This window comes from Petromyzon marinus, chromosome 65, assembly GCF_048934315.1.
Source record: "Petromyzon marinus isolate PM22_M1 ecotype Great Lakes invasive population chromosome 65, UKy_Petmar_22M1.pri1.0, whole genome shotgun sequence".
In the NCBI taxonomy this organism is placed as follows: domain Eukaryota; kingdom Metazoa; phylum Chordata; class Hyperoartia; order Petromyzontiformes; family Petromyzontidae; genus Petromyzon; species Petromyzon marinus.
In genome coordinates, this window is record NC_133731.1 from 6,232,049 (window position 1) to 6,256,128 (window position 24,080).

Sequence of the window (24,080 nt, forward strand, 5' to 3'; positions counted from 1 at the left end):
ATCATCTGGGATTCTCCAGGCATCATCATCTGGGATTCTCCAGGGATCATCATCTGGGATTCTCCAGGGATCATCATCTGGGATTCTCCAGGGATCATCATCTGGGATTCTCCAGGGATCATCATCTGGGATTCTCCAGGGATCGTGATCTGGGATTCTCCAGGGATCATCATCTGGGATTCTTCAGAAATCATCATTTGGGATTCTCCAGGGATCATCATCTGGGATTCTCCAGGGATCATCATCTGGGATTCTCCAGGGAGCATCATCTGGGATTCTCCAGGGATCATCATCTGGCATTCTCCAGGGATCGTGATCTGGGATTCTCCAGGGATCATCATCTGGGATTCTTCAGAAATCATCATCTGGGATTCTCCAGGGATCGTCATCTGGGATTCTCCAGGGATCATCATCTGGGATTCTCCAGGGATCGTGATCTGGGATTCTCCAGGGATCATCATCTGGGATTCTCCAGGGATCGTGATCTGGGATTCTCCAGGGATCATCATCTGGGATTCTCAAGAAATCATCATCTGGGATTCTCCAAGGATCATCATCTGGAATTCTCCAGGGATCATCATCTGGGATTCTCCAGGGATTGTCATCTGGGAATCTCCAGGGATCATCATCTGGGATTCTCCAGGGATCGTCATCTGGGATTCTCCAGGGATCATCATCTGGGATTCTCCAGGGATTGTCATCTGGGATTCTCCAGGGATCATCATCTGGGATTCTCCAGGGATCGTGATCTGGGATTCTCCAGGGATCATCATCTGGAATTCTCCAGGGATCATCATCTGGGATTCTCCAGGGATCATCATCTGGAATTCTCCAGGGATCATCATCTGGGATTCTTGAGGGATCATCATCTGGGATTCTCCAGTGATCATCATCTGGGATTCTCCAGGGATCGTGATCTGGGATTCTCCAGGGATCGTCATCTGGGATTCTCCAGGGATCATCATCTGGGATTCTCCAGGGATCGCCATCTGGGATTCTCCAGGGATCATCTTCTGGGATTCTCCAGAGATCATCATCTGGGATTCTTGAGGGATCATCATCTGGGATTCTCCAGGGATCATCATCTGGGATTCTCCAGGGATCATCATCTGGGATTCTCCAGGGATCATCATCTGGGATTCTCCAGGGATCATCATCTGGTATTCTTCAGGCATCATCATCTGGGATTCTCCAGGGATCATCATCTGGGATTCTCCAGGGATCATCATCTGGGATTCTCCAGGGATCGTGATCTGGGATTCTCCAGGGATCATCATCTGGGATTCTTCAGAAATCATCATCTGGGATTATCCAGGGATCATCATCTGGGATTCTCCAGGGATCATCATCTGGGATTCTCCAGGGATCATCATCTGGGATTCTCCAGGGATCATCATCATCTGGGATTCTCCAGGGATCATCATCTGGGATTCTCCAGGGATCGTGATCTGGGATTCTCCAGGGATCATCATCTGGGATTCTTCAGAAATCATCATCTGGGATTCTCCAGGGATCATCATCTGGGATTCTCCAGGGATCATCATTTGGGATTCTCCAGGGATCGTGATCTGGGATTCTCCAAGGATCATCATCTGGGATTCTCCAGGGATCGTTATCTGGGATTCTCCAGGGATCGTCATCTGGGATTCTCCAGGGATCATCATCTGGAATTCTCCAGGGATCATCATCTGGGATTCTCCAGGGATCATCATCTGGGATTCTCCAGGGATCGTCATCTGGGATTCTCCAGGGATCGTCATCTGGGATTCTCCAGGGATCATCATCTGGAATTCTCCAGGGATCATCATCTGGGATTCTCCAGGGATCGTCATCTGGGATTCTCCAGGGATCATCATCTGGGATTCTCCAGGGATCGTGATCTGGGATTCTCCAGGGATCATCATCTGGGATTCTCCAGGAATCATCATCTGGGATTCTCCAGGGATCATCATCTGGGATTCTACAGGGATCATCATCTGGGATTCTCCAGGGATCATCATCTGGGATTCTCCAGGGATCGTCATCTGGGATTCTCCAGGAATCATCATCTGGGATTCTCCAGGGATCATTATCTGGGATTCTACAGGGATCATCATCTGGGATTCTCCAGGGATCATCATCTGGGATTCTCCAGGGATCGTCATCTGGGATTCTCGTGGGATCCCAGATGATAATAATGACGATTCATTTGGGATTGCTGTATGTGTGTATATATACTGGTCATTGACCCCGACTGAGAAGACGTGGCAGGAACCTCTCGGATAAGTGTCACGGGACTCGAGGTAGATTTCCCAGGGGGGGGGGGGGTAATCAAATTAACGGCCAATCACTCAAACTATGACAACCAAACGAATTGTTTTAAATGAATTTTACCAGGTCAGGCCCACCACGGAGCCGCTACGAAGATCCTTTTTCAAAAGCGACGTGGCCGCAAATGACAGCCCGACGAAGTGGGTGGAAATATACAGCAGCAGCGTGACGATGATTCTTAAATGCGGAGGGATGGACCAGGAGGAACCCTTGGAGGAAAATCCACGCGACCACGGGGAGAGAGAGACACGCAGACTCTAAATATACAGCAGCCGTCAGGGTCAGGATCGAACCCACGACCTCCTGTATACCTGGCGAGGTAGTTAACATCTCATAGCCACCGTGATGATCATGAGAGAGAGAGAAGCAAACTCCAAATATACAGCAGCAGGCGTCAAAGGGTCAGGATCGAACCCACGACCTCCTGTACACCTGGCGAGGTATTTAATATCTCCTAGCCACCGTGATGATGATGAGAGAGAGGGAGACACGCAGACTCTAAATATACAGCAGCAGCCGTCAGGGTCAGGATCGAAACCACGACCTCCTGTAGACCAGGCGAGGTAGTCAACATCTCCAAGCCACCCATCGCTGCGCCCAGCAATCACCGGTCGATCCCATCTCTTCATCTACTGCGCTACTGATGGCGCTAACGCCACTGTAGACTGTGTGCTTGTGCCCTGACTACATCCTCTAGTTCCCAACTTGATTCTGTTTAACCGGGTGAGAACTCTAAACTGTTAATTTTTTAACCAGGTAAGACCCCCCCCCCCGCCCCCCACACCGAGCTACGTAGCTTGTTTTTTTTAGAAACCCGCTGGCCGTCACGAATGACTGCTCGAACGAAGGGGCTCGTAGTCACTTGGACATTTGTAGCAGCGGTAAAAAATACTCCGAGCGGGCCAAATATTCTAAACTCTTAAGAGTGGCCAGGATTGAATTTCAATTGTAAGCGTGACCTGTATAGGTGAATGAGTGAGTGGGTGGGTGACTGAGTGAGTGGCTGAGTGAGTGACTGGGCGGGTGGGTGGGGAGTGGGTGGGTGGGTGAGTGACTGGGTGAGTGAGTGGGTGACTGGGCGAGTGGGTGGGTTGGCGAGTGGGTGAGTGGGTGAGTGGGTGAGTGAGTGGGTGAGTGGGTGGGTGACTGGGTGAGTGTGTGACTGGCTGAGTGGGTAAATGACTGGGTGAGTGACTGGATGAATGGGTGAGTGACTGGGTGACTGGGTGAGTGACTGGATGAGTGGGTGGGTAGGTGGGTGACTGAGTGGGTGAATGACTGGGTGTGTGGGTGGGTGACTGGGTGAGTGATTGAGTGAGTGGGTGGGTGGGTGACTGGGTGAGTGTGTGACTGGGTGAGTGGGTAAATGACTGAGTGGGTAAGTGACTTGGGTGAGTGGGTGAGTGACTGGGTGAGTGGGTGACTGAGTGGGTGACTGGGTGATTGGGTGAGTGACTGGATGAGTGGGTGAGTGGGTGAATGATTGGGTGTGTGGGTGGGTGACTGGGTGAGTGATTGAGTGAGTGGGTGACTGGGTGAGTGTGTGACTGAGTGAGTGGGTAAGTGACTTGGGTGAGTGGGTGACTGAGTGGGTGTCTGGGTGACTGGGTGAGTGACTGGGTGAGTGGGTGAGCGAGTGAGTTCATGAGTGCGAGAGTGACCCGGGGTGGGGGGGGGGGGGTCTTAGTCCGAATTTAAGGCCCGACGATTTGCAACGTGATTAATCTAAATCGAGTCCTTTGCTGACTTCTCATTTGATTGGTTTTGTTTTTAGCGACGAGCTGACCGAACGAAAGGGCACTCAGATAAAGGCTGCTTAACGAGTAAAGTCTGCTGAATAAACATGACGAAAGCCAATTAAGTATTTATCCGTGAGTACTCGTATTTATAAATCATTGCGAGGTCGCCGGGATTGTCGGCGGGAAAGTGGAGGAAGCCTTTGACGATGACAGCACGGTTTGGCTACGTACGGTGCGAAAGAAGTTGTGCATACGTTCTCAGTAGTGCCGGATGAAGCTAGTGCGAGGCCTGTAGCACATGTTGTTATAAAGGGGCCCTTAATAAAATAAAAACACGTAAATATTAAACACACACTTTTTTTTACTTGCATAGTAAAGTAATTTTATATTTTCATTTCCTATACGGCCCAGATAATACGATAAATCGCTAACCGTAAACACCTGGTGGTTCGTAAAAGTTGAAGGCGGTGTAGTACTATAGTAATAGAGTGAGTGCAGAATCACTGAAGCGGAATTGATAGCTTGAAAGCGTTTAGCGCGGGGCCCTTGAAAGTGCGGCCCTCGTAGCATCTGTAGCTACTTTTGCTACGAGGATAATCCGGCACTGTACTTAGTGAATAATACTCAGGAACGTATTTGTATATTTGTTGGTCAATTCAGTACACAAAGTGGACGTCGTACCATGCAAAATCGCATCTCACAATCCCCGAGGAATGGTGAAGTGGGCAGGCAGCAATTGGTCAAGCTCTGCGATCCTCTATATATTAAGATGTTTTTTTGTTTAACGATAATTTTAGTTTTGCATAGCGTCATTCATGCAATCGCCAATCCCACAACGCTGCCGCATCAATTATCCGGTTCCGTACACAGATGACACAACAACAAAAAAATCACTACTTAGGAAATAAAAAAATATATATATAAAATAACGAGATAAATAAATTTACACGTAATAAGAAAACAAAAATCATCGCGGAAAAAAATATTTAAAAACACAAACAAAGATCCCCCGTATAGCCTGAACAGACTGTTGGGGCAAGTGCTGTTAGTGAGTAGCTCCTATGAAGGTCTGGCACGGTAAACGATGGGGTGAGTGGACAGCACCACGCCCGGCCGCCTTTGTCTCCCTCGGTGACGATGAGTCAGTAGTATCTACTATAGAGCCATATATGCCCTACACACCCGACATACAATAGAGTCAGTAGTATCGACTGTTGAGTCGGCAGTCGGAGCTCCAATCAGGGCGGCCGAAATCCGAGGCTGCCAAAGGGGTGGGGGGGGGGTCAGACATTTGTGACGATGTGTGACGAGGGGGGGGGGGGGTGAGAAATGTGACGTCACATCAAAATGCGCAACTTTAAATAAATATAGACAACACGTTCTACTTAATTAGATTTTTTGATGTTTTCTCCTACAACATAAGAGTGCAGCGCCACATTAAATACGCACTACAATGACAATAGTTTAAAGCGATTTGAAGCATGTTTTATATATTTGGGGGGGGGGGGGCAGAGCTTTGTGACGTCATATTTGAGGGGGGGGGGTCTGACTTTTTGTGACGCCGTGTGACGAAGGAGGGGGGGTAAAACATCGTCCAAAATCGCGTGACCTCATTTATGGACGGCCCCAAAGGCTTTATAATCTTGATTTGAAGCTTTCGTGACTGCAGGAATCCATACTCTCTGGTTCTTTTGGCAAAGTCACGTGGGTAGAAAAAATAATGAAAGAAAACACGACGTTTCGGTCGCAACACGAGCGTCCGTCTTCAGGTGAGAAAAAAAAAAAGGCTTTCTCGGTTGAGAGAGTTGGAGAGAGAAAGATAGCGAGAGAGAGAGTGGGGGAGAGTTCGTGACCAAAGTTTAATTAGCGGGAGCCTCACGCGTGAACCGGGCATTGTCGCTGGCCACCGCTAATTCGGACAGCCCTCGAATTGCCCTCTGGCCCGCCAAGGCAGAGTGGGGGGTGGTGTGGTGGGTGGGGGGGGGAGTGGTGCAGATTTAGAATTTTCTAACCGGTTCAAGGCATCCTAAGTTGTTTTTTTTTGCGACTCACGAAGTTTCCCGTTTTAACAAGCGGAGCTTAAGCGATCAGCATTGTTCACGATAGCGTTGCGGAGGGGGGGGGGCGTATTGTCGGGGTTGTCACAGCTGTCAACCCCCAATCAGTGCCCTACTTTTTTAGAGACCAATTCAGACATTGTTGGTCACTCCCCGTGCCCCTTATGAATCTCAACGTGCATCATATCCTATAGAGTCCCATCACAGGGGAGACACACAAACGAATAGACGAAAAATAAGTTTTGATTTAAAGCTTTCGTGACTGCAGGGATTCATATTATCGGTTCTTTCGGTAAAGTCACGTGGAAGGGAAACAATAAAATAATAAAATATATTTTTATATTCTAAATATATATTTTTTATTATTATTTTCGGAACATAGATGGACTCGTCGAACATAGATGGACTCGTCCATCTGAACAAACTGCCAAATCGCTCTCCGTGGTGCTAACGTTAAAAAAAACCGCCACTTTTTTCAAAATTTCTTGCCGTTGGTTTTCACACCTGATGATGATTGCTTGTGTTGCAGTCGAAATGTCGTGAGAATTTTATTGTTTTATATTTTTATTATTTTATTGTTTTCCCTTCTACGTGACTTTACTGAAAGAACCAAGAATATAGGGTATGGGTTGTTGCTGGGGTTCAATCGCGTAAATGTGACTGTGTCGTGCACCCCCCCCCCCACCCCGTGACGAGGCCAATTAGTGAGGTGGGGGGGGTTGTGTTCACGTGATCAAAAACCGTGACAATGCGTGGCAATCGCCTGATGCTGCTGCTGCTGTAAATCACCAGCGAAGCCTCGTTAACTCAAATTCCAAATGCCTTGCGGGTTTACACTCGAACAAATAAACACCCCAACCCCGTGTTAGCGAGTAGCAGCAACTATGAAGGCCGGCACGGCATACAAGGGGGGTGGGTGGCCAGCACCACACCCGGCCGCCTTTGTCTCCCCAGTGGCAATGTTTTTACACACCTCACCAGGTACTCATATGAGGCTGAGTCGACCTAGGGGAGGCCCTGGACCAGTTTAGATAATCGTCACCGGTGTTGGCCGTGAGCGGGAATCGAACTCGGGTCGCCAGGTTCGTAACACAGCGTAGCGCTAACCACTACACCACCACTTCCCTGTGACAAACCTTACTTCTCGATTTCATTAAGTCATACTTCACCATTCTGGGTCGCGACACTTTGCAGGGACGCTATCGGTCCCATTGTTGTGATCTCACTTGGGAATGAGAATCTTTATTCAGACCGGAGGAGGGAATCCGATGAGCTATGAAGCTCTTGTAGTTCGACAAACAAACGATACACAAAAACGCGAGATGTATGCAAACTATAGAAAATGTAAGCAAATCACGAGCAATAACTACCGTCTCATTAGTGCAGCCGTTGTGTTGTGCTTGCTCCGTTGGTCTAAATCAGAAGTTCCTCACTCGTGGTGGCACGCGCATGTAACGTGCGTTGAACTTCTATAGCACCGTCCGGTAACCAAGCGTGGTTAATCGAAGGCACGGGGGAAGGACAACAAACTGTGGGTCTCTGTGTGAGTCTATGAGTCTCTGCGCGAGTCTATGGGTCTCTGTGCGAGTCTATGTGTGAGTCTATGGGTCTCTGTGTGAGTCTATGTGTGAGTCTATGGGTCTCTGTGTGAGTCTATGTGTGAGTCTATGGGCATCTGTGTGAGTCGATGGGTCTCTGTGTGAGTCTGTGGGTCTCTGTGTGAGTCTATGGGACTCTGTGTGAGTCTATGGGTCTCTGTGTGTGTGTCTATGGGTCTCTGTGTGAGTCTATGGGACTCTGTGTGAGTCTATGGGTCTCTGTGTGTCTATGGGTCTCTGTGTGAGTCTATGGGTCTCTGCACGAGTCTATGGGTCTCTGTGCGAGTCTATGGGTCTCTGTGTGAGTCTATGGGTCTCTGTGTGAGTCTATGGGTCTCTGTGTGAGTCTATGGGTCTCTGTGCGAGTCTATGGGTCTCTGTGTGAGTCTATGGGTCTCTGTGTGTGTCTATTGGTCTCTGTGCGAGTCTATGGGTCTCTGTGTGAGTCTATTGGTCTCTGTGTGAGTCTATTGGTCTCTGTGTGAGTCTATGGGTCTCTGTGTGAGTCTATGGGTCTCTGTGCGAGTCTATGGGTCTCTGTGTGAGTTTATGTGTGAGTCTATGGGTCTCTGTGTGAGTCTATGGGTCTATATAAGAGTCTATGGGTCTTTGTGTGAGTCTATGGGACTCTGTGTGAGTCTATGGGTCTCTGTGTGAGTCTATGGGTCTCTGTGTGAGTCTATGGGACTCTGTGCGAGTCTATGGGTCTCTGTGTGTCTATGGGTCTCTGTGTGAGTCTATGGGTCTCTGCACGAGTCTATGGGTCTCTGTGCGAGTCTATGGGTCTCTGTGTGAGTCTATGGGACTCTGTGTGAGTCTATGGGTCTCTGTGTGAGTCTATGGGTCTCTGTGCGAGTCTATGGGTCTCTGTGTGAGTCTATGGGTCTCTGTGTGTGTCTATTGGTCTCTGTGCGAGTCTATGGGTCTCTGTGTGAGTCTATTGGTCTCTGTGTGAGTCTATTGGTCTCTGTGTGAGTCTATGGGTCTCTGTGTGAGTCTATGGGTCTCTGTGCGAGTCTATGGGTCTCTGTGTGAGTCTATGTGTGAGTCTATGGGTCTCTGTGTGAGTCTATGGGTCTATATAAGAGTCTATGGGTCTTTGTGTGAGTCTATGGGACTCTGTGTGAGTCTATGGGTCTCTGTGTGAGTCTATGGGTCTCTGTGTGAGTCTATGTGTGAGTCTATGGGTCTCTGTGTGAGTCTATGGGTCTATATAAGAGTCTATGGGTCTTTGTGTGAGTCTATGTGACTCTGTGTGAGTCTATGGGTCTCTGTGTGAGTCTATGGGTCTCTGTGTGAGTCTATGTGTGAGTCTATGGGTCTCTGTGTGAGTCTATGGGTCTCTATAAGAGTCTATGGGTCTTTGTGTGAGTCTATGTGACTCTGTGTGAGTCTATGGGTCTCTGTGTGAGTCTATGGGTCTCTGTGTGAGTCTATGTGTGAGTTTATGGGTCTCTATAAGAGTCTATGGGTCTTTGTGTGATTCTATGGGACTCTGTGTGAGTCTATGGGTCTCTGTGCGAGTCTATGGGTCTCTGTGCGAGTCTATGGGTCTCTGTGTGAGTCTATTTGTCTCTGTGCGAGTCTATAGGTCTCTGTGTGAGTCTATGGGTCTCTGTGTGAGTCTATTGGTCCATGTGCGAGTCTATGGGTCTAAGTGTGAGTCTATTGGTCTCTGCGCGAGTCTATGCGTCTCTGTGTGAGTCTAGGGGCCTCTGTGTGAGTCTATGGGTCTCTGTGTGAGTCTATGCGACTCTGTGTGAGTCTATGTATGCATGTAAGTTGAACTTATTTCGCACCGTACGCTAACCAACCGTGCTCATCGAAGGCACGGGGGAAGGACAGCACAAATAAACAAAAAACGCAGCTCTAACTCAATGAGTTTTCCACTTGGATGATTGAAAGCACGGTTAGCTACGTACGGTGCGAAAGAAGTTCAACATACATACAAGAACGAGGGCCCTCCGCTAACGCCGAATAAAGTCAATGGGCTTGTATCGCCCTCTGCCGTATGATGGCAGCAGTGCAGTTCTGTTTGTTGATTAACTTTGAATGACCCAACTCATAATTGGACATCTCTTATAGGAATAGGTTTTACCCTTTTAACTGGCATAAAAACTGACACCTTTATTCAAGGCATCATGTTTCCAATAACCACAACACAAGCTGTCAAAATGCAAACAAAAAAGACAACTCTGATAATAATATGCACTGTCCTTGAATTTGATTGGTCCACACCCGAGACGGCTTTTCTTAGAGCCTAGTCTCCACTGGTGTTGGACCAGAAGACGCCAAAAGGCGTACAACTCAAAAACAGCGCACTATCAGAGTATTGAGGGCTCGGGGTGAGCATTTACATTTGCCTTGAATGAAGGTGTCAGTTTTTATGGCAGTTAAAAGGGTAAAACCTATTCCTATATCTTGTTACTGGCAAAGGAGGTCTCATAATTGGACATCTCTTGTGACTTGTATGACGACATGAACCCACCCCCCTCCCTCTGGTCTTCGCACCTGATTGGTTCACAAGTGACGACATCACATTTACCCACCCCACCCCAATTCTGGCTGCCACCTGATGATGCTGGTGGTTGTTGTTGTTGCTGTAATGATGTACCGGCGAAACGTGATTGTCACCAGCTAACCCAATTGTAAATGTCGCAGTGGCTTTACTCTCCAGCCCCCTGTACAAGTAACTTAATGGGCCACGTTTTTTTATATTCTTAGTTTTTTCGGTAAAGTCACGTTGAAGAGAAACAACAAAATAATAAAATATATATAAAACAATAAAAAATTCTCACGACGTTTCGACCATAACTCAAATGGTCGAAACGACGTTTCGACCATAACCCAAATGGTCGAAACGTCGTGAGAATTTTTTATTGTTTTATATATATTTTATTATTTTGTTGTTTCTCTTCAACGTGACTTTACCGAAAAAACTAAGAATATGAATTACTGCAGTCACGAAAGCTTTAAATCAAAATTTAAGGGCCACGTTTTGTTCACGCGACGAACATTTTTTTACGAATTGGCTGTGTCGTTGTGTGTACAGCACGCCGGTTGTGTGTTAGAGAGTATTATGGATTATATTGGTCGCGACAACCTTCGTGTTAAACCAATAATAATAATGCACACTAGGAGGCGTTGCATGGTCATTATTGATCATCAATGACCGTCATATTGATCCATTTGTTTTAAAAAAAAAGCGTTATTGCTCATCCCATTGCTCCTGCAGTATGAATACAATATTCTGATGTATTAATCACCAATACAGATTCATACGTATTGATCATCAATAGAGATTATGACGTACTGATCAGCAATACAGATGATAACGTATTGATCGTCAATACAGATTATGACGTATGAAGCGTCAATATTGATTCTGAGGTATTGGTAATCGATAAATATTCTGACGTATTGATTATCAATGCTTATTCTATTTGATCATCAATACAGATTCTGACGTAATTCGTGATTAATTGAGCTACAAATGCCATTGGTCTGCGGAGTGTGAGAGTTGGGGGGGGGGTGACATGACGCCACGGTCGGTAGGGACGTGACGTCACCGGCGGTCGTTGGGTTCACGTGACGTCACGGGCCGTAGGTAGTGATTGGCGTGACGTCACGGTGGTGGTAGAGGTGACGTGGCGTCACGGGTGGTAGGGGTGACGTCACTGCTCGGATAGTTTGAATCGAGACGCGGCCGCGCGCTTTCACCCGCGGTTTTGAGCTCCCCCTCAGGTGTCCACAGAACCGCGATTATTAAGTTAATTAAACGTAGCACCGTTTTTTATATATACGAGTGTAAGGATATACAGTATAAAGACGATTAAAGCAAATTAAGTGGCCGAGAAAAGTCGCTCGCTCAATTGTGGGTTTTTTAGGCAATTCTGGGCCGAGTTAAGCGCTCCACATTAACATCCCTTTTTCGTAACAACAACAACAAAACTGCTCGCTCTTAATTATCAACGTCGCAGCGAACTTTATTGTCAATTATTATGACTCGAGCGTGTGTATTCGTGTAACGCACGACCTGGGGGCCGCGCGCGCGGGCGGTGAGGCGAATGCGTTCCGGCCCACGGATAACGACGCCTCACCCATCATCACCACCACCACCACCGCCGTCGTGGGGTAAAGCTGCGTGTACTCTCTCCTTCTCTTCTCTCTACACTCGACGTTAGTGAACGTCTCCCTCCTCTCTACACTCGACGTCAGTAAAGCTTACGCACACCCACAGCGCCTCACTTTGTCGAGCGGCAGTGCGGGTTTTTTTTAATATAGCTAATTGTGCTGCAGTGCGGTTTTTGGTGACTTGCTTGCCCTTATCAACACACAAACACAAGAGAGCTCGCATCGGTAAGCGAGGGGTGTCAACCAACCCCTGCGTAGACCAGCGTGGTGAAGTATGGTCAGAATCCACATCACAACCCCTGCATAGACCAGCGCGGTGAAGTATGGTCAGAATCCACATCACAACCCCTGCATAGACCAGCGCGGTGAAGTATGGTCAGAATCCACATCCAAACCCCTGCATAGACCAGCGTGGTGAAGTATGGTCAGAATCCACATCACAACCCCTGCATAGACCAGCGTGGTGAAGTATGGTCAGAATCCACATCACAACCCCTGCATAGACCAGCGCGGTGAAGTATGGTCAGAATCCACATCCAAACCCCTGCATAGACCAGAGCGGTGAAGTATGGTCAGAATCCACATCACAACCCCTGCATCGACCAGAGCGGTGAAGTATGGTCAGAATCCATATCACAACCCCTGCATAGACCAGCGCGGTGAAGTATGGTCAGAATCCACATCCAAACCCCTGCATAGACCAGCGTGGTGAAGTATGGTCAGAATCCACATCACAACCCCTGCATAGACCAGCGTGGTGAAGTATGGTCAGAATCCACATCACAACCCCTGCATAGACCAGCGTGGTGAAGTATGGTCAGAATCCACATCACAACCCCTGCATAGACCAGCGTGGTGAAGTATGGTCAGAATCCACATCACAACCCCTGCATAGACCAGCGTGGTGAAGTATGGTCAGAATCCACATCCAAACCCCTGCATAGACCAGAGCGGTGAAGTATGGTCAGAATCCACATCACAACCCCTGCATAGACCAGCGTGGTGACGTATGGTCAGAATCCACATCACAACCCCTGCATAGACCAGCGTGGTGAAGTATGGTCAGAATCCACATCACAACCCCTGCATAGACCAGAGCGGTGAAGTATGGTCAGAATCCACATCACAACCCCTGCGTAGACCAGCGTGGTGAAGTATGGTCAGAATCCACACAACCCCTGCATAGACCAGCGCGGTGAAGTATGGTCAGAATCCACATCACAACTCCTGCATAGACCAGCGTGGTGAAGTATGGTCAGAATCCACATCACAACCCCTGCATAGACCAGCGTGGTGAAGTATGGTCAGAATCCACATCCAAACCCCTGCATAGACCAGCGTGGTGAAGTATGGTCAGAATCCACATCACAACCCCTGCATAGACCAGCGTGGTGAAGTATGGTCAGAATCCACATCCAAACCCCTGCATAGACCAGCGTGGTGAAGTATGGTCAGAACCCCACCCACCACCACCCCCCCCCCACGATGAACCTATATAGATTGGGAAGGCATTGATCCAGCGAATGGGTTGACACTGCTGTGATGTGTTAGGCCGAGACTCTCTTGTCAGATTAGTGGTAAAGAAAAGCCTATATAATACGTAACCGGTAACCTTAACTGTACCCTCTAACTCTAACCCCTAACCATAATTCCAAACCCAGAATTTACCCATAAACCCTACATCCTAACCCTATCCCCTAAGTCCAAAACCCTAACCCCTAACTTCAAACCATATCCAGAAACTCCAAGCCTAACCCATAACCCTCATAACCCTCACTCATAGCCCTAAACCTAATCAAACAAATCCATAAACATAACCCTGTAAATGTTGTGGCTTTGCTCTCCAACACACCAGTATGATGTACTAGTAACGAATTGGCATGTTCTGTTTACGTGACAAAGGTGAGTTTAAAGACACATTTTTACACGATCTAACCCTAAAAAAAACCTGTTTTATGGATGATATTGGTCGCGAAACCTACGTGTTTATATGGTAATCAACGCTTGGATTTACGTCATCGCGATTTTCCCCGTCGTGTCTTTCAGGAACGCATCCCCGATGTAAACCCGCGGTGGTGTGACTGCACCCGCGTAATAATAACCCCTCCTATATTTCAACTTCACAACAATCTATGCCCTTCCCCAATAAGGACATGCTTAGTCTCAGTCGTTCTTCAGGAACGTACCAGCGGCACCGTGTGGACAAATTCCCTTTTTTTTTCTCAGCCTCAGCGCTTAGGCCAGGCGAAGGCTGCGGGGGGGAGGGGGATGATGTCGTCGCAAGCTTCTCTGCGCGCAAGGCAGTTCGGTGAGACGGCAGCGGCCGCACCGGCGCCTTGAACCCTTCGGTGCCGAGCCGCCCCTTGGCAACTGCTGCCGTCGCGTTCGGCGATGGCCGAACCCCCCGCGGCATCGCCGCCGCCGGCGCCCACCCCGCCGGGGCCCACCCCGTTGGCGCGCCTGACCGCGACGCTCGGCGACTTGCAGAGCATGGAGGTGAACGTGGAGCCCTCGTCGGTCGCCGTGGTGGCCGTGGAGCGCTACCTGCGCGATCTGAGGGTGCCGCAGGAGCACGGCGAGCACCAGGCGCCGCAGCCCAGCTTCGCCTACGACGTCACGGTGACGGACGGCGAGCGCCGGCTCAAGTGCTCGCTGGCGCTCCGGCTGAGCCACCTCGTGCACACGAACCGCCTGAAGGCGGGCTGCGAGCTGCTCGTCCTCCGCTACGACGTCGGAACGGCCGAGCGGCTGGTGGTCGGCGTCCGCTTCCCCGTCATCGCCGACGCCGAGGTGGTGGCGGAGCGCTCGCGCCTGCTGGTGGGCGCCGACGCCGAGGCCCTGCCCTGGGCCCTGGGGGCGTCGTGCGCGGACAAGCCTCTGGGGGCGGCGCGCGACTACTACCTGCCCCTGTGGAACGGCGAGGACTACTACGGGCGGCGGTGGGAGGAGGCGACGGCCGAGGACGTGCCGGTGCGGCTGGCGCGCCGCGCCACCGTCAGGAGCCTCGAGGAGGTCGCCGCGGCAGGCGCGAGGGGCCCCCCGCTCGTCGTGCGGCTGCTGCACAAGTCGCGGCTGCTGCACTTCGGCCGCGTCGACAGGCGGCGCCCGTGGCCCTACCGCGTCTACCTGGAGGTGTGCGACGGCACGGGCGTGATGCCCGCCGTCCTGTGGAACGAGCTGTGCCCCGAGTGGTTCCGCTGCCTGCAGCCCGGCCAGGCGCTCGTGCTGCGCGACTACACGCTGAAGGGCGCCTTCGCGGGCCGCACTTGGCCCGACGTCTACGACGTGGGCCTGCCCACGTTCAAGACGCTCGAGATCAACCTGAACTCGCGCCACCCGGCCGCCGACATCCGAGTCGTGCACCCGCGCCACGTGGACCCGGCCTGGCACCTGCCCGAGGGGCGCTACCGCTTCACCCGCCGCCGCGACCTCGGCTCGCTGCCGGCCGACCGCGCGTGCGACGTGGTGGGCCTGGTGTCGTACGTGGGGCGCCAGGAACGCATCCGTAAGAAGGACGAGCCGTGGCGGGCGCGCGACGACTTCTGGGTGAGCCGCTGGGTGCACGCGGTGGACGCCAGCAGCGAGGAGCCCTTCGTGCTGCAGCTCTTCGCCACGTCGCAGCCCGACGTGCACGAGCTCCTGCGGCCCGCCACGCTCGTCGTGTGCACGCAGATGCGCGTCAGGCACGGCCTCGGTGGGCCCTACCTCACCACGTCCGTCGAGAGCCAGGTGTTCGTCACGGGCCAGCACGCCGACAAACCGTACGCCGCCGAGCCCGCCGTGCTCGAGGTGGCGCGGTGGTGCTGCGGCATCGCGGACGACGACTTCTTCGCCCGCTCGGCGGTCGGCGGGTGCTACGTCTTCCCGCCGCTGCCGCCGACGCTGGCGGAGTTCGCCGAGGGACTGCCGACGGCGCTCGCCGTCACCCCGCTGGAGGAACTGCGCTCGGAGATGGCCCGGCTGCATTACCGCGAGCGGAAGCGCCTGGTGGTGCAGGGCACCATCGCGGAGGTGCGCTTCGTGGAGCTGAGCGAGGGGGCGGGCGGGCAGGAGAACGGCGGCGGGCACGACGCGCCGCCCTCGGCGCCCGTCCGGGACGCGGAGGCGGCGGCGGAGGCGCCGGCGCAGCCATCGCAGGCGGAGGACGAGACGGGGGACGAGGACGACTTCCCGCTGACCTCCGCGCAGGTGGTCGAGTGGCGCAGCTACGACCTGCGCTCGGGAAAAACCCGACCGGGCGCGGCCGTCGCCGGCAAACGCGGCGCCGCGAAAAAGAAGCCGAGGCTCGACGACGTCGTGGGGGGCCGCCGACAGCCCGTGGCGCCCAGCGCCCCGGCGGACGCGAGCCAAGGGAGCGTCGCCGGCTTGTTTGGGCCGTCGGCGGAGACGTCGGCCGGTCCCGAGCGCGAGCCGTCGCGCCGGACGATGCTGACCACGTCGCAGGAGATCCCGCCGGCGCGGGGTTCCGCGGCGCGCGGGCCCGACTCCGCCGAGGCCCTGTGGGAGACGAACGGCTGGTCGGGTTCTCAGCTCGTCCTCGCCGACCATCTGCGCCTGGGCGAGCTGCCGGCCGAGGCCGTGATGCGGCGCTACGACCACGAGCGGCGCGACGCGCAGCGCGAGCTCTGCAACCTGCAGCCGGCGCGCCGCGCCAGCCTGCCCCCGCGCGCCGCGCCCGCCGCCGAAGCCTTCCGCCCGGCGTGCGATCGCGTCGGCTACTTCGTGGTGACGCTGCTGGGGCTCGACCGCAAGGTGGCGCTGGACGTGCCGTTCGTGCCGGTGTGGGACCGCGGGGACCGCCGGGCGGCGTGCGCGTTGGCCGAGGAGCGGGCCGGCCTGCTGGAGATTCTGGCGCACGGCAGCGTGCCGCCCGGGGTCTCGCCGCTGCAGGTCACGGAGTCGGCATCGCCTCTCGCCGGCCAGAGGATGCTGTTCGTGCTGGAGCAGTGCCGGCTGGGGGCCGATAGCGTGGAGGTGACGCTGAACCGGGCGTACCCGGCGCCGGGCATGTGACGCCGCCGTCCCGTCGGTCGTTCTGCTCTCGGTCGCCGAATTGCACGAGGGTCTCGTCCACACCCGTGTGCCGAGTTGGCCGGAATCGTGCGGCCGATCGTGCCGGCTGGGACGCGCCGGGAATTTGCTGCCACGTCTCCTCCTCGGGCGGCGCCGGGTTTGTGACCCCCCTCCCCACGAGGGTACGGAGGGTGGCCAGCGTAGCGAGTAGGTTTTTGATCCATCTCTTGAGCGGGGTTTTTCATGTATTCCGTTTTCTTAGGTTCAAAATGGATTTGGTCGGACACACGCCGGGCTCATTTACCAAAGGGTTTGCGAGCTTTTCTTAACAATTAAATGAATTGCAGTGTCATTATTATGATATCAGTATTCCTCTACCATATTGCCTTGTAGCAGTTGGGTGTTGCTTTACAACTCGAGGGTTAAATTAAAATGTGACGGGCGACGCTTAACTTATTTGACAGCAACCGGTAAAGAAAATTCCACATTGTTACGGCAGGGACCATTTCCACACAGTTGTTCCTGTCTGGATATTTCACCTTAAAATTCCCAAGACTGGAAATCTCACCAATTCGCTTGCCAAGATGAATTCCCACTCCACGGCAGGATGCAGGTAAAGTGGAAAGACCCTAATTTACCACCTGTGAATTGGGAGCATCGTTTGCATTGCACCCATGCAGCATCTAAACCTCACAGCGCTTGTGACCAAGCCTGCGTGTGGGCTCGTACCACTCGTAAACGGTAGCCATCCGAACAACGGAAGGTTCTTGCGATCGTGCACGCGCATTTACCTTTATTTTATTTTTTTTACCTGCCTGCGAGAAAATGTAACCTCACCTTCATGTAAATTTCCACCGGTCGCACCCCCAAGATTGATTGAATCCTGTCCAAGTGCCTTGCAGTTTGCTCAACACGGACATCGGCACGACGGTTTGCCAAAACCTCCGTGGGCTTGAGGCCAAGTGACGATTATCGGTGGTTTTTATTTATCGTTATTTTCGGTCGCGCTCCCGGAGATCTGCAAAGCCCGAGTCTGCGGCGGCGCTGGGCAGTGACTCGGCAAGGAAGGTCGCCCTCTCCTTCAGGACATAAAACGGCTTCCCGTGCGTCGTGAAACGTGACCGGCAAATCACACGAGATGTTAGCGGTTGTTTTTTTTTTATTATTTACGTCGCTAGTGTCCTTCGCTGGTATAGTGGCCTAATTAATTTAACATCCTTTTCAAGCGCGGGCGGAAGGGGGGGGGGGAACAGCCATTCACAGCGGTTATACTCGGCCACGAATGTCAAATATTATAACGTACCGCGCGTGCCTGTGTTAAGGTTTTTTTTGGTTTTTACACGAACGTTCTCCCGGAAGCATTTACAATTGCTCATTTGCTCCGAACGTTTGCAAAGTTTTGCAGATTTCGCGAGCGGCTTTGTGGCTCCAGGCAACGACCGACGAGCTCGGAAGCTGTCTCTCAGTGGCGATCCGGACAGAACGGCCGATGCCGGTAGCGGGGGGCGGGGGGGGGGGGTGGTACGTGTTACGTAAGAAAGGGAGGGCTTACAGGGGTTGTACAGATCGAACAATAGCGGGGAAATGTTATATGCACGGCTAATAAAACATCTGCAACTATCTACGGTAGAATTGTAGCCAGCGGTTCAAAATAACGTAACGCATGACACTTGTGGGAGGGACGCACATCTGGCATTAAGACTGGAATTTAAACAGCGTAAGTTCCACGTGCATTACTTGCCAAAAATGGCATTTCTCAAGTTAAGTCGCAAAATGCGTGTATGAATGGCATTCACAAGTTGTGCGAGCCAGACACAATCAGCTCCGAGTCTCCACATTGGATCTATTGATGAAGTGTGATATTTATTTGAATGTTATTAAGTTTTTTAAAATTTGAAAAACATACATACCTGTCAACCCCTTATCATTGCCTACCTTATTACAGACCAATTCAGACCTTATTCGTCACCCCGTGCCCCTTGTAAATCTCAACGTTCATCCTACAAAGCCCGTATTGAAATGGCTGTACGCAGTATGGACCTGAAAACTTAATTTCCCTATACAAGAATACGGGGTAAACCTTATGGGTTGACGAGTATAAACATGTTGAATAGAAAGATATCCGTCATTTACATTGACAATCAAAAAAAATATGTATTTTAGGCACGTGACAAATAAGATGGAGGAGAGCGATATTGTTTTTTTTTTAAATCGGCAATATTATGAGTTTCATCAGCTTCGTCAACATTTATGCCCTGCCCCCTACGTGTCTCTCGATCCGGCAGCGGAATGTCAAGTGACATGTACCGGCACCAAGGCCACGTGATTCGTTGGAGTCGCCCGTCCAAACAACAACAACTGTCAACAGTGCTGGACGCTGACTTAGCTTTAAGCATAAAGTATGCACCCTGTCTCCCCGCCACCCACCCACCCACCCACCCCCCGTCCATTAGGACATTGCACCGAGTGATAGTGCTATTTATCTCCTACTTTCTCCAGCCGAGCGGTGCGCGAGTTTCATCATTTTGAATGTCACCCTCCACGAATAATTTACCTCTTCTTTCGCACGGCCGCTGATGCAGATGCCGAGCGACTACTACAATTGTCCCACATTCAGGTAGTCAAGCCACAGAACAACGTCGTCAACAGCAGCGGAGGAGCGTCTCATCGCCGTGATGTCCCCTTCGTATTTGTGGATCGGGGCGTTGCCTCGTTAGTTGTTTACGGTCTGTTTCGGATGACCCACAGTCGCCACACGACTACTGGAGACTTTTGAATTTTCCATTTGTGCATCGGGTATCGTCAGCATCCATTGCTGCCATGGCTTGTGCAGTGGATTGCGGGTTTAGGGGTCGACCGTGAGCAGCTTCACTGGAGATCAAACCCCAGGGGGTGGGGGGTGGGGGGGGATCTTCTGCGTTGGGTCTGTCGCAACGAGGTGTTTTATTGCGATGTCTTTTGACCTCCATTCAAAATTATGACGCTTGTTGATGACTCCCCTCTTCCGCCGTGAGAGGGTGCTGTGATGCTTTGACAAGATGGAAGAGAAGGATCCCTGGTGTAAGCAAGCTTTAGGGCTTAGTGAAAACCAATCTAATGTGATTGGACTTATCAATGAAATAAATCCGATTGGATGCCCAAGGCCTTCGACTGTCGTAATCTGTAGCCTAATGCGCGTGGTGGGTAAGTGGGAATGTGCTGAGTTGGTTAAAGTTGGCGCTACAATGTCAGGGTCGGAATAAGGGCTATTGTGACGTGCAGTGAAACCTTGGATTGCGAGCATAATTCGTTCTGGAAACGTGCTCGTAATCCAAAGCACTCGTATATCAAAGCGAATTTCCCCGTAAGAAATAATGGAAACTCAGATGATTCGTTCCACAACCTAAAAATACTGTATGCATATAAAAATGATTAATACAAAATACCTTTTTATTTTTTTATTATTATTTAAATTTAATATAAAGTAATCAATTTTATAAATAACATTTAATCGTGGCTGGTGTGAGGGAGACGAGAGAGAGGAGAGGAGGAGGAGGGTTATTGCGTAGGACGACTTTCACTTGCAGTACAGTTACTAAAGAACAGTCACTACACTTGGACACAAAATAAAAACATGCTTTACGCAGTCACACGTGGTCACAACACTATAGTACTGTAGTAAACAGTATACGCTCGCACGGATGTTGACAACATGAGTGAGGCACGCCGACTGAGACCGAGCATGGGAGATGATTACCCACAATCCCGCAGCGAGAGAGAGAAGAACCATTGGCTCAGTTGTGATCACGTGACGCTAGGCAGACAAAGCGTATACTGTACGTACTGCTCGTATTGCAAGACATCGCTCGTTTATCAAATTTTGTTTTATTTATTTTAAAAAATTGCTCGTTTTGCAAAACACTCGCAGACCAAGTTACTCGCAATCCAAGGATTCACTGTACATTTGTGGAACTTCTTTCGCACCGTACGTAGCCGAGCGTGCTAATCAGAGGTGCTGTACAGTATTAGATAGGGTGAGGCTTAGGTTTATGGGCTATGTTTGTTGATGTTAGGGTCACGACTGATGGCCTATTGCATTGCGTACGACACCGTCACTGGAATTGCCTCCTATTGAGCCGCGTGTGTCCGGCGTCGTGGTCCCAATTGTTTTTGACAAACATTTACTTGCTTAGTTTAACACGTAGGCTTTCGCGACCAATATTCATAATAAAGGTTTTTGGGTTAGATCGCGTTATTTATAAATGTGTCGTAACACTCCACCACCCGACACGGCCAATCAGCAAAAAAAAAAGTGTCACGTTGACAAAAGACAAATAATTCACTACTTTAGCCCACCGGTGTGTTGAAGAGTGAATCCACAACATTTACAGTTTGAGTACGACGTTTCGCTGGTAATTACATCCAGCATCATTGGGCAATTCGCCGAACGTCGTATTCAAACTGTAAATGTTGTGGATTCACTCTTCAACACACCGGTGGTGCTAAAGTAGTGAATTATTTGTCTTTTGTCAACATGACACTTTTTTTGCTGATCGGCCGTGTCGGGTGGTGGAGGGTTACGACACATTTATAAATAACGCGATCTATCCCAAAAACCTTTATTATGTATTCATATTCTTAGTTCTTTCGGTAAAGTCACGTTGAAGGGAAACAAAATAATAAAATATATAAAACAATAAAAATTCTCACGACGTTTCGACCATAACACAAACGGTCAACGTGACTTTACCGAAAGAACTAAGAATATGAATTACTGCAGTCACGAAAGCTTTAAATCAAAATTTAACCTTTATTATGATTTACTTGCTTGTGAAATGAAATATCCAGTAGCAGCGTCGCCCCCTACTGACAGGCTTACGTCCACTTTCGGGCCAGTGATGCGTGTCACACAGAGACTGCTGTCGTCAGGAGTCTCCCTTGCCTAAATAAAAAAAAATATAAAGCTCCGGCTGGACTTTGGAATGATTGATATGGGATGTAATGTGTGCTTTGAGACGTCCTGGTATTTAACCAACGCCCAATGAATGCAAATCCTTTATATAACGAAAAATATAACCTCATGTCAATGAAACTGTGGCCTTGAATGGAAAAATATATGATAGGTGACGTTTTGGGCAATTGGCCTTTCTTCCCAACTCGTAGGACATCATTTAGATTGTCTTCCAAAACGACACCAATTTGGATTTCGATTTAAAGCTTTCGTGACTGCAAGGATTCATCTTATTGGTTCTTTCGGTAAAGTCACGTAGAATGAGAATAAAAAAATAAGACAATAAAATTCTGAAGGAGGCTACTTGTGTTGTGGCCGAAACGTCGTGAGAATTTTATTGTCTTATTTTGTTTTATTGTTTTACTCTCATTCTACGTGACTTTACCGAAAGAACCAAGAAGACACCAATTTGGTTCAAAAAAAATTCTGAAGGTATTTTATTTTATGCAGGCCTCTATGGGCTTAATAGCGTGGTGAAGTTAAACGTTGCGACTGTAATTCAGCACCGTTTTGTAAATAGTGTTTGTTGTTCGTGGTGCAAAGTGAAGTTGCACTCGACTGCAACATGCAACTTTGTCCAAAACACCAATTGAAATGTGTTGCTCGACCACAAACAAACGCCTCGTTGTGAAAGACCCAACGCAGAGGATCACTGGTTTCGATCTTCCGCGAAGCTCACGGTCCACCCTAAACCGCACCCACTGCACATACTATGGCAGCAGCAGATGCGGGGATGATACGTGATGCACAAACGGAAAATCAACAGCTCTCCGTTAGTCGTGTGGCGACTGTGGTGTTCATCCGGAACGGGACCGTACAACGTGTAACGACGCACTGCGCTAATCCACAAACACGAATGAGACATCGCAGCTCTGATGATGATAGTCCATAGCTGTCAACCCATTATCAGCGCCCTACCTTATTACAGACCAATTCTAGACCTTATTGGTCACCCCCGTGCCCCTTATAAATCTCAACGTTCATCCTACAAAGGTCTCATCAGAAGGGAGAAACACAAACAAATAGACACATTTTTTAATTTGAAGCTTTTCGTGACTGCTGGAATCCATACACTTTGGTTCTTTCGGTAAAGTCACGTCGGTAGAAAAATAAAATATATCACGACGTTTAGATCGCAACACAAGCGGGGGTCGGCCTCAGGCGGTGGTAGCTGCTCTCTCGCTAGTTCAGCAGTTCCACTGCTGGATTTTTTTTTTCCGCCTGCGGATGACCGCTTTATCTTATACCTACGTGACTTTGCCGAAATAACCAAAGAGTATAGACACTTTTTTTTTGCTTGTTGCTCGTATTGAAACGGCTGTTCGCCGCATGGACCTGAAATCTCAATTTCCCTGTACACAAAAAACGTGGTTAACCGTATGGGTTAAATTTCGATTTAAAGCTTTCGTGACTGCAAGGATTCATCTTCTTTGGTTCTTTCGGTAAAGTCACGTCGTGAGAATTTTACTGCGTTATTTTATTTTATCAATTTATTATTTTATTCTCATTCTACGTGACTTTACCGAAAGAACCACCAAAGAAGATGAACCGTATGGGTTTACAGGAATGTGAATACTCTGTTGCTGCGATGATGCACTACACTGATCCTGACGTGGTTGTCTGGCTTGCCCACCTGAATGTGAAATTGTTGTTGTTACTCTGCCATCTGCGTCAGCCATACGAAATAAGAATATTAACTTGTCACGATTTAGTGTAACGATTTGATTCAAGTTGTAAATCTTTACTTAACTCGTTCATACGATCTCACTATCAGCGAACTTTTTTTTTCCAATCTAATCTGTTTTGCCTGTGTAACTGCGCGTATGACTTGAACGTCACGTGTACATACACCGTAAGTAATGAATTCTTTACGGAATTTGATGAACGTGCACGTGCCTTTTTATATATATGTCCGGCTAAAGGGCCACCCTCAAGTTAATGCGAAGTCAGAATCCGTGTGACCAGCTTGGTCAACGCAAGTTCACGGGAGTGGCCTCTCTTCCCGTCTCAAACTCTGTTCTTCTGCGCCGTCCCTGTCGCGAGTGCGAAGTGAGAGCGAGTGGTGTGAGTCGGATGAGAGGGGCAGAGAGAGAGAGAGAGTGTGTGGGTGGTTGAGAGATATCGATGTTTTTTTTCCGTGTTGTATTCACGCCTTTGTGTCCATCGTTGCTTATCCCGTTTTCAATGAAAACACTGTCACCGTTTTCGAAATAAAAAAAAGAGGGATTTTGTTTTCGTA

General features: G+C 50.0%; 1 protein-coding gene across 2 annotated transcripts; it reads left to right on the plus strand.

Annotated features, from left to right (window-relative positions):
* The first annotated feature begins 11,060 nt into the window (after positions 1 to 11,060).
* On the plus strand, positions 11,061 to 24,080 carry RADX (RPA1 related single stranded DNA binding protein, X-linked). Of its 2 annotated transcripts, none has more exons than XM_076054304.1 (2): positions 11,061 to 11,838; positions 13,885 to 24,080. In XM_076054304.1, exon 2 carries the CDS (start codon positions 14,230 to 14,232, stop codon positions 16,849 to 16,851), a length of 2,622 nt encoding a protein of 873 aa, XP_075910419.1. In that variant the 5' UTR covers positions 11,061 to 11,838; positions 13,885 to 14,229; the 3' UTR covers positions 16,852 to 24,080. The 2 variants fall into 2 exon arrangements, with proteins under 2 accessions (XP_075910419.1, XP_075910418.1); XM_076054303.1 differs by having other exon boundaries at positions 11,062 to 11,838; positions 14,065 to 24,080.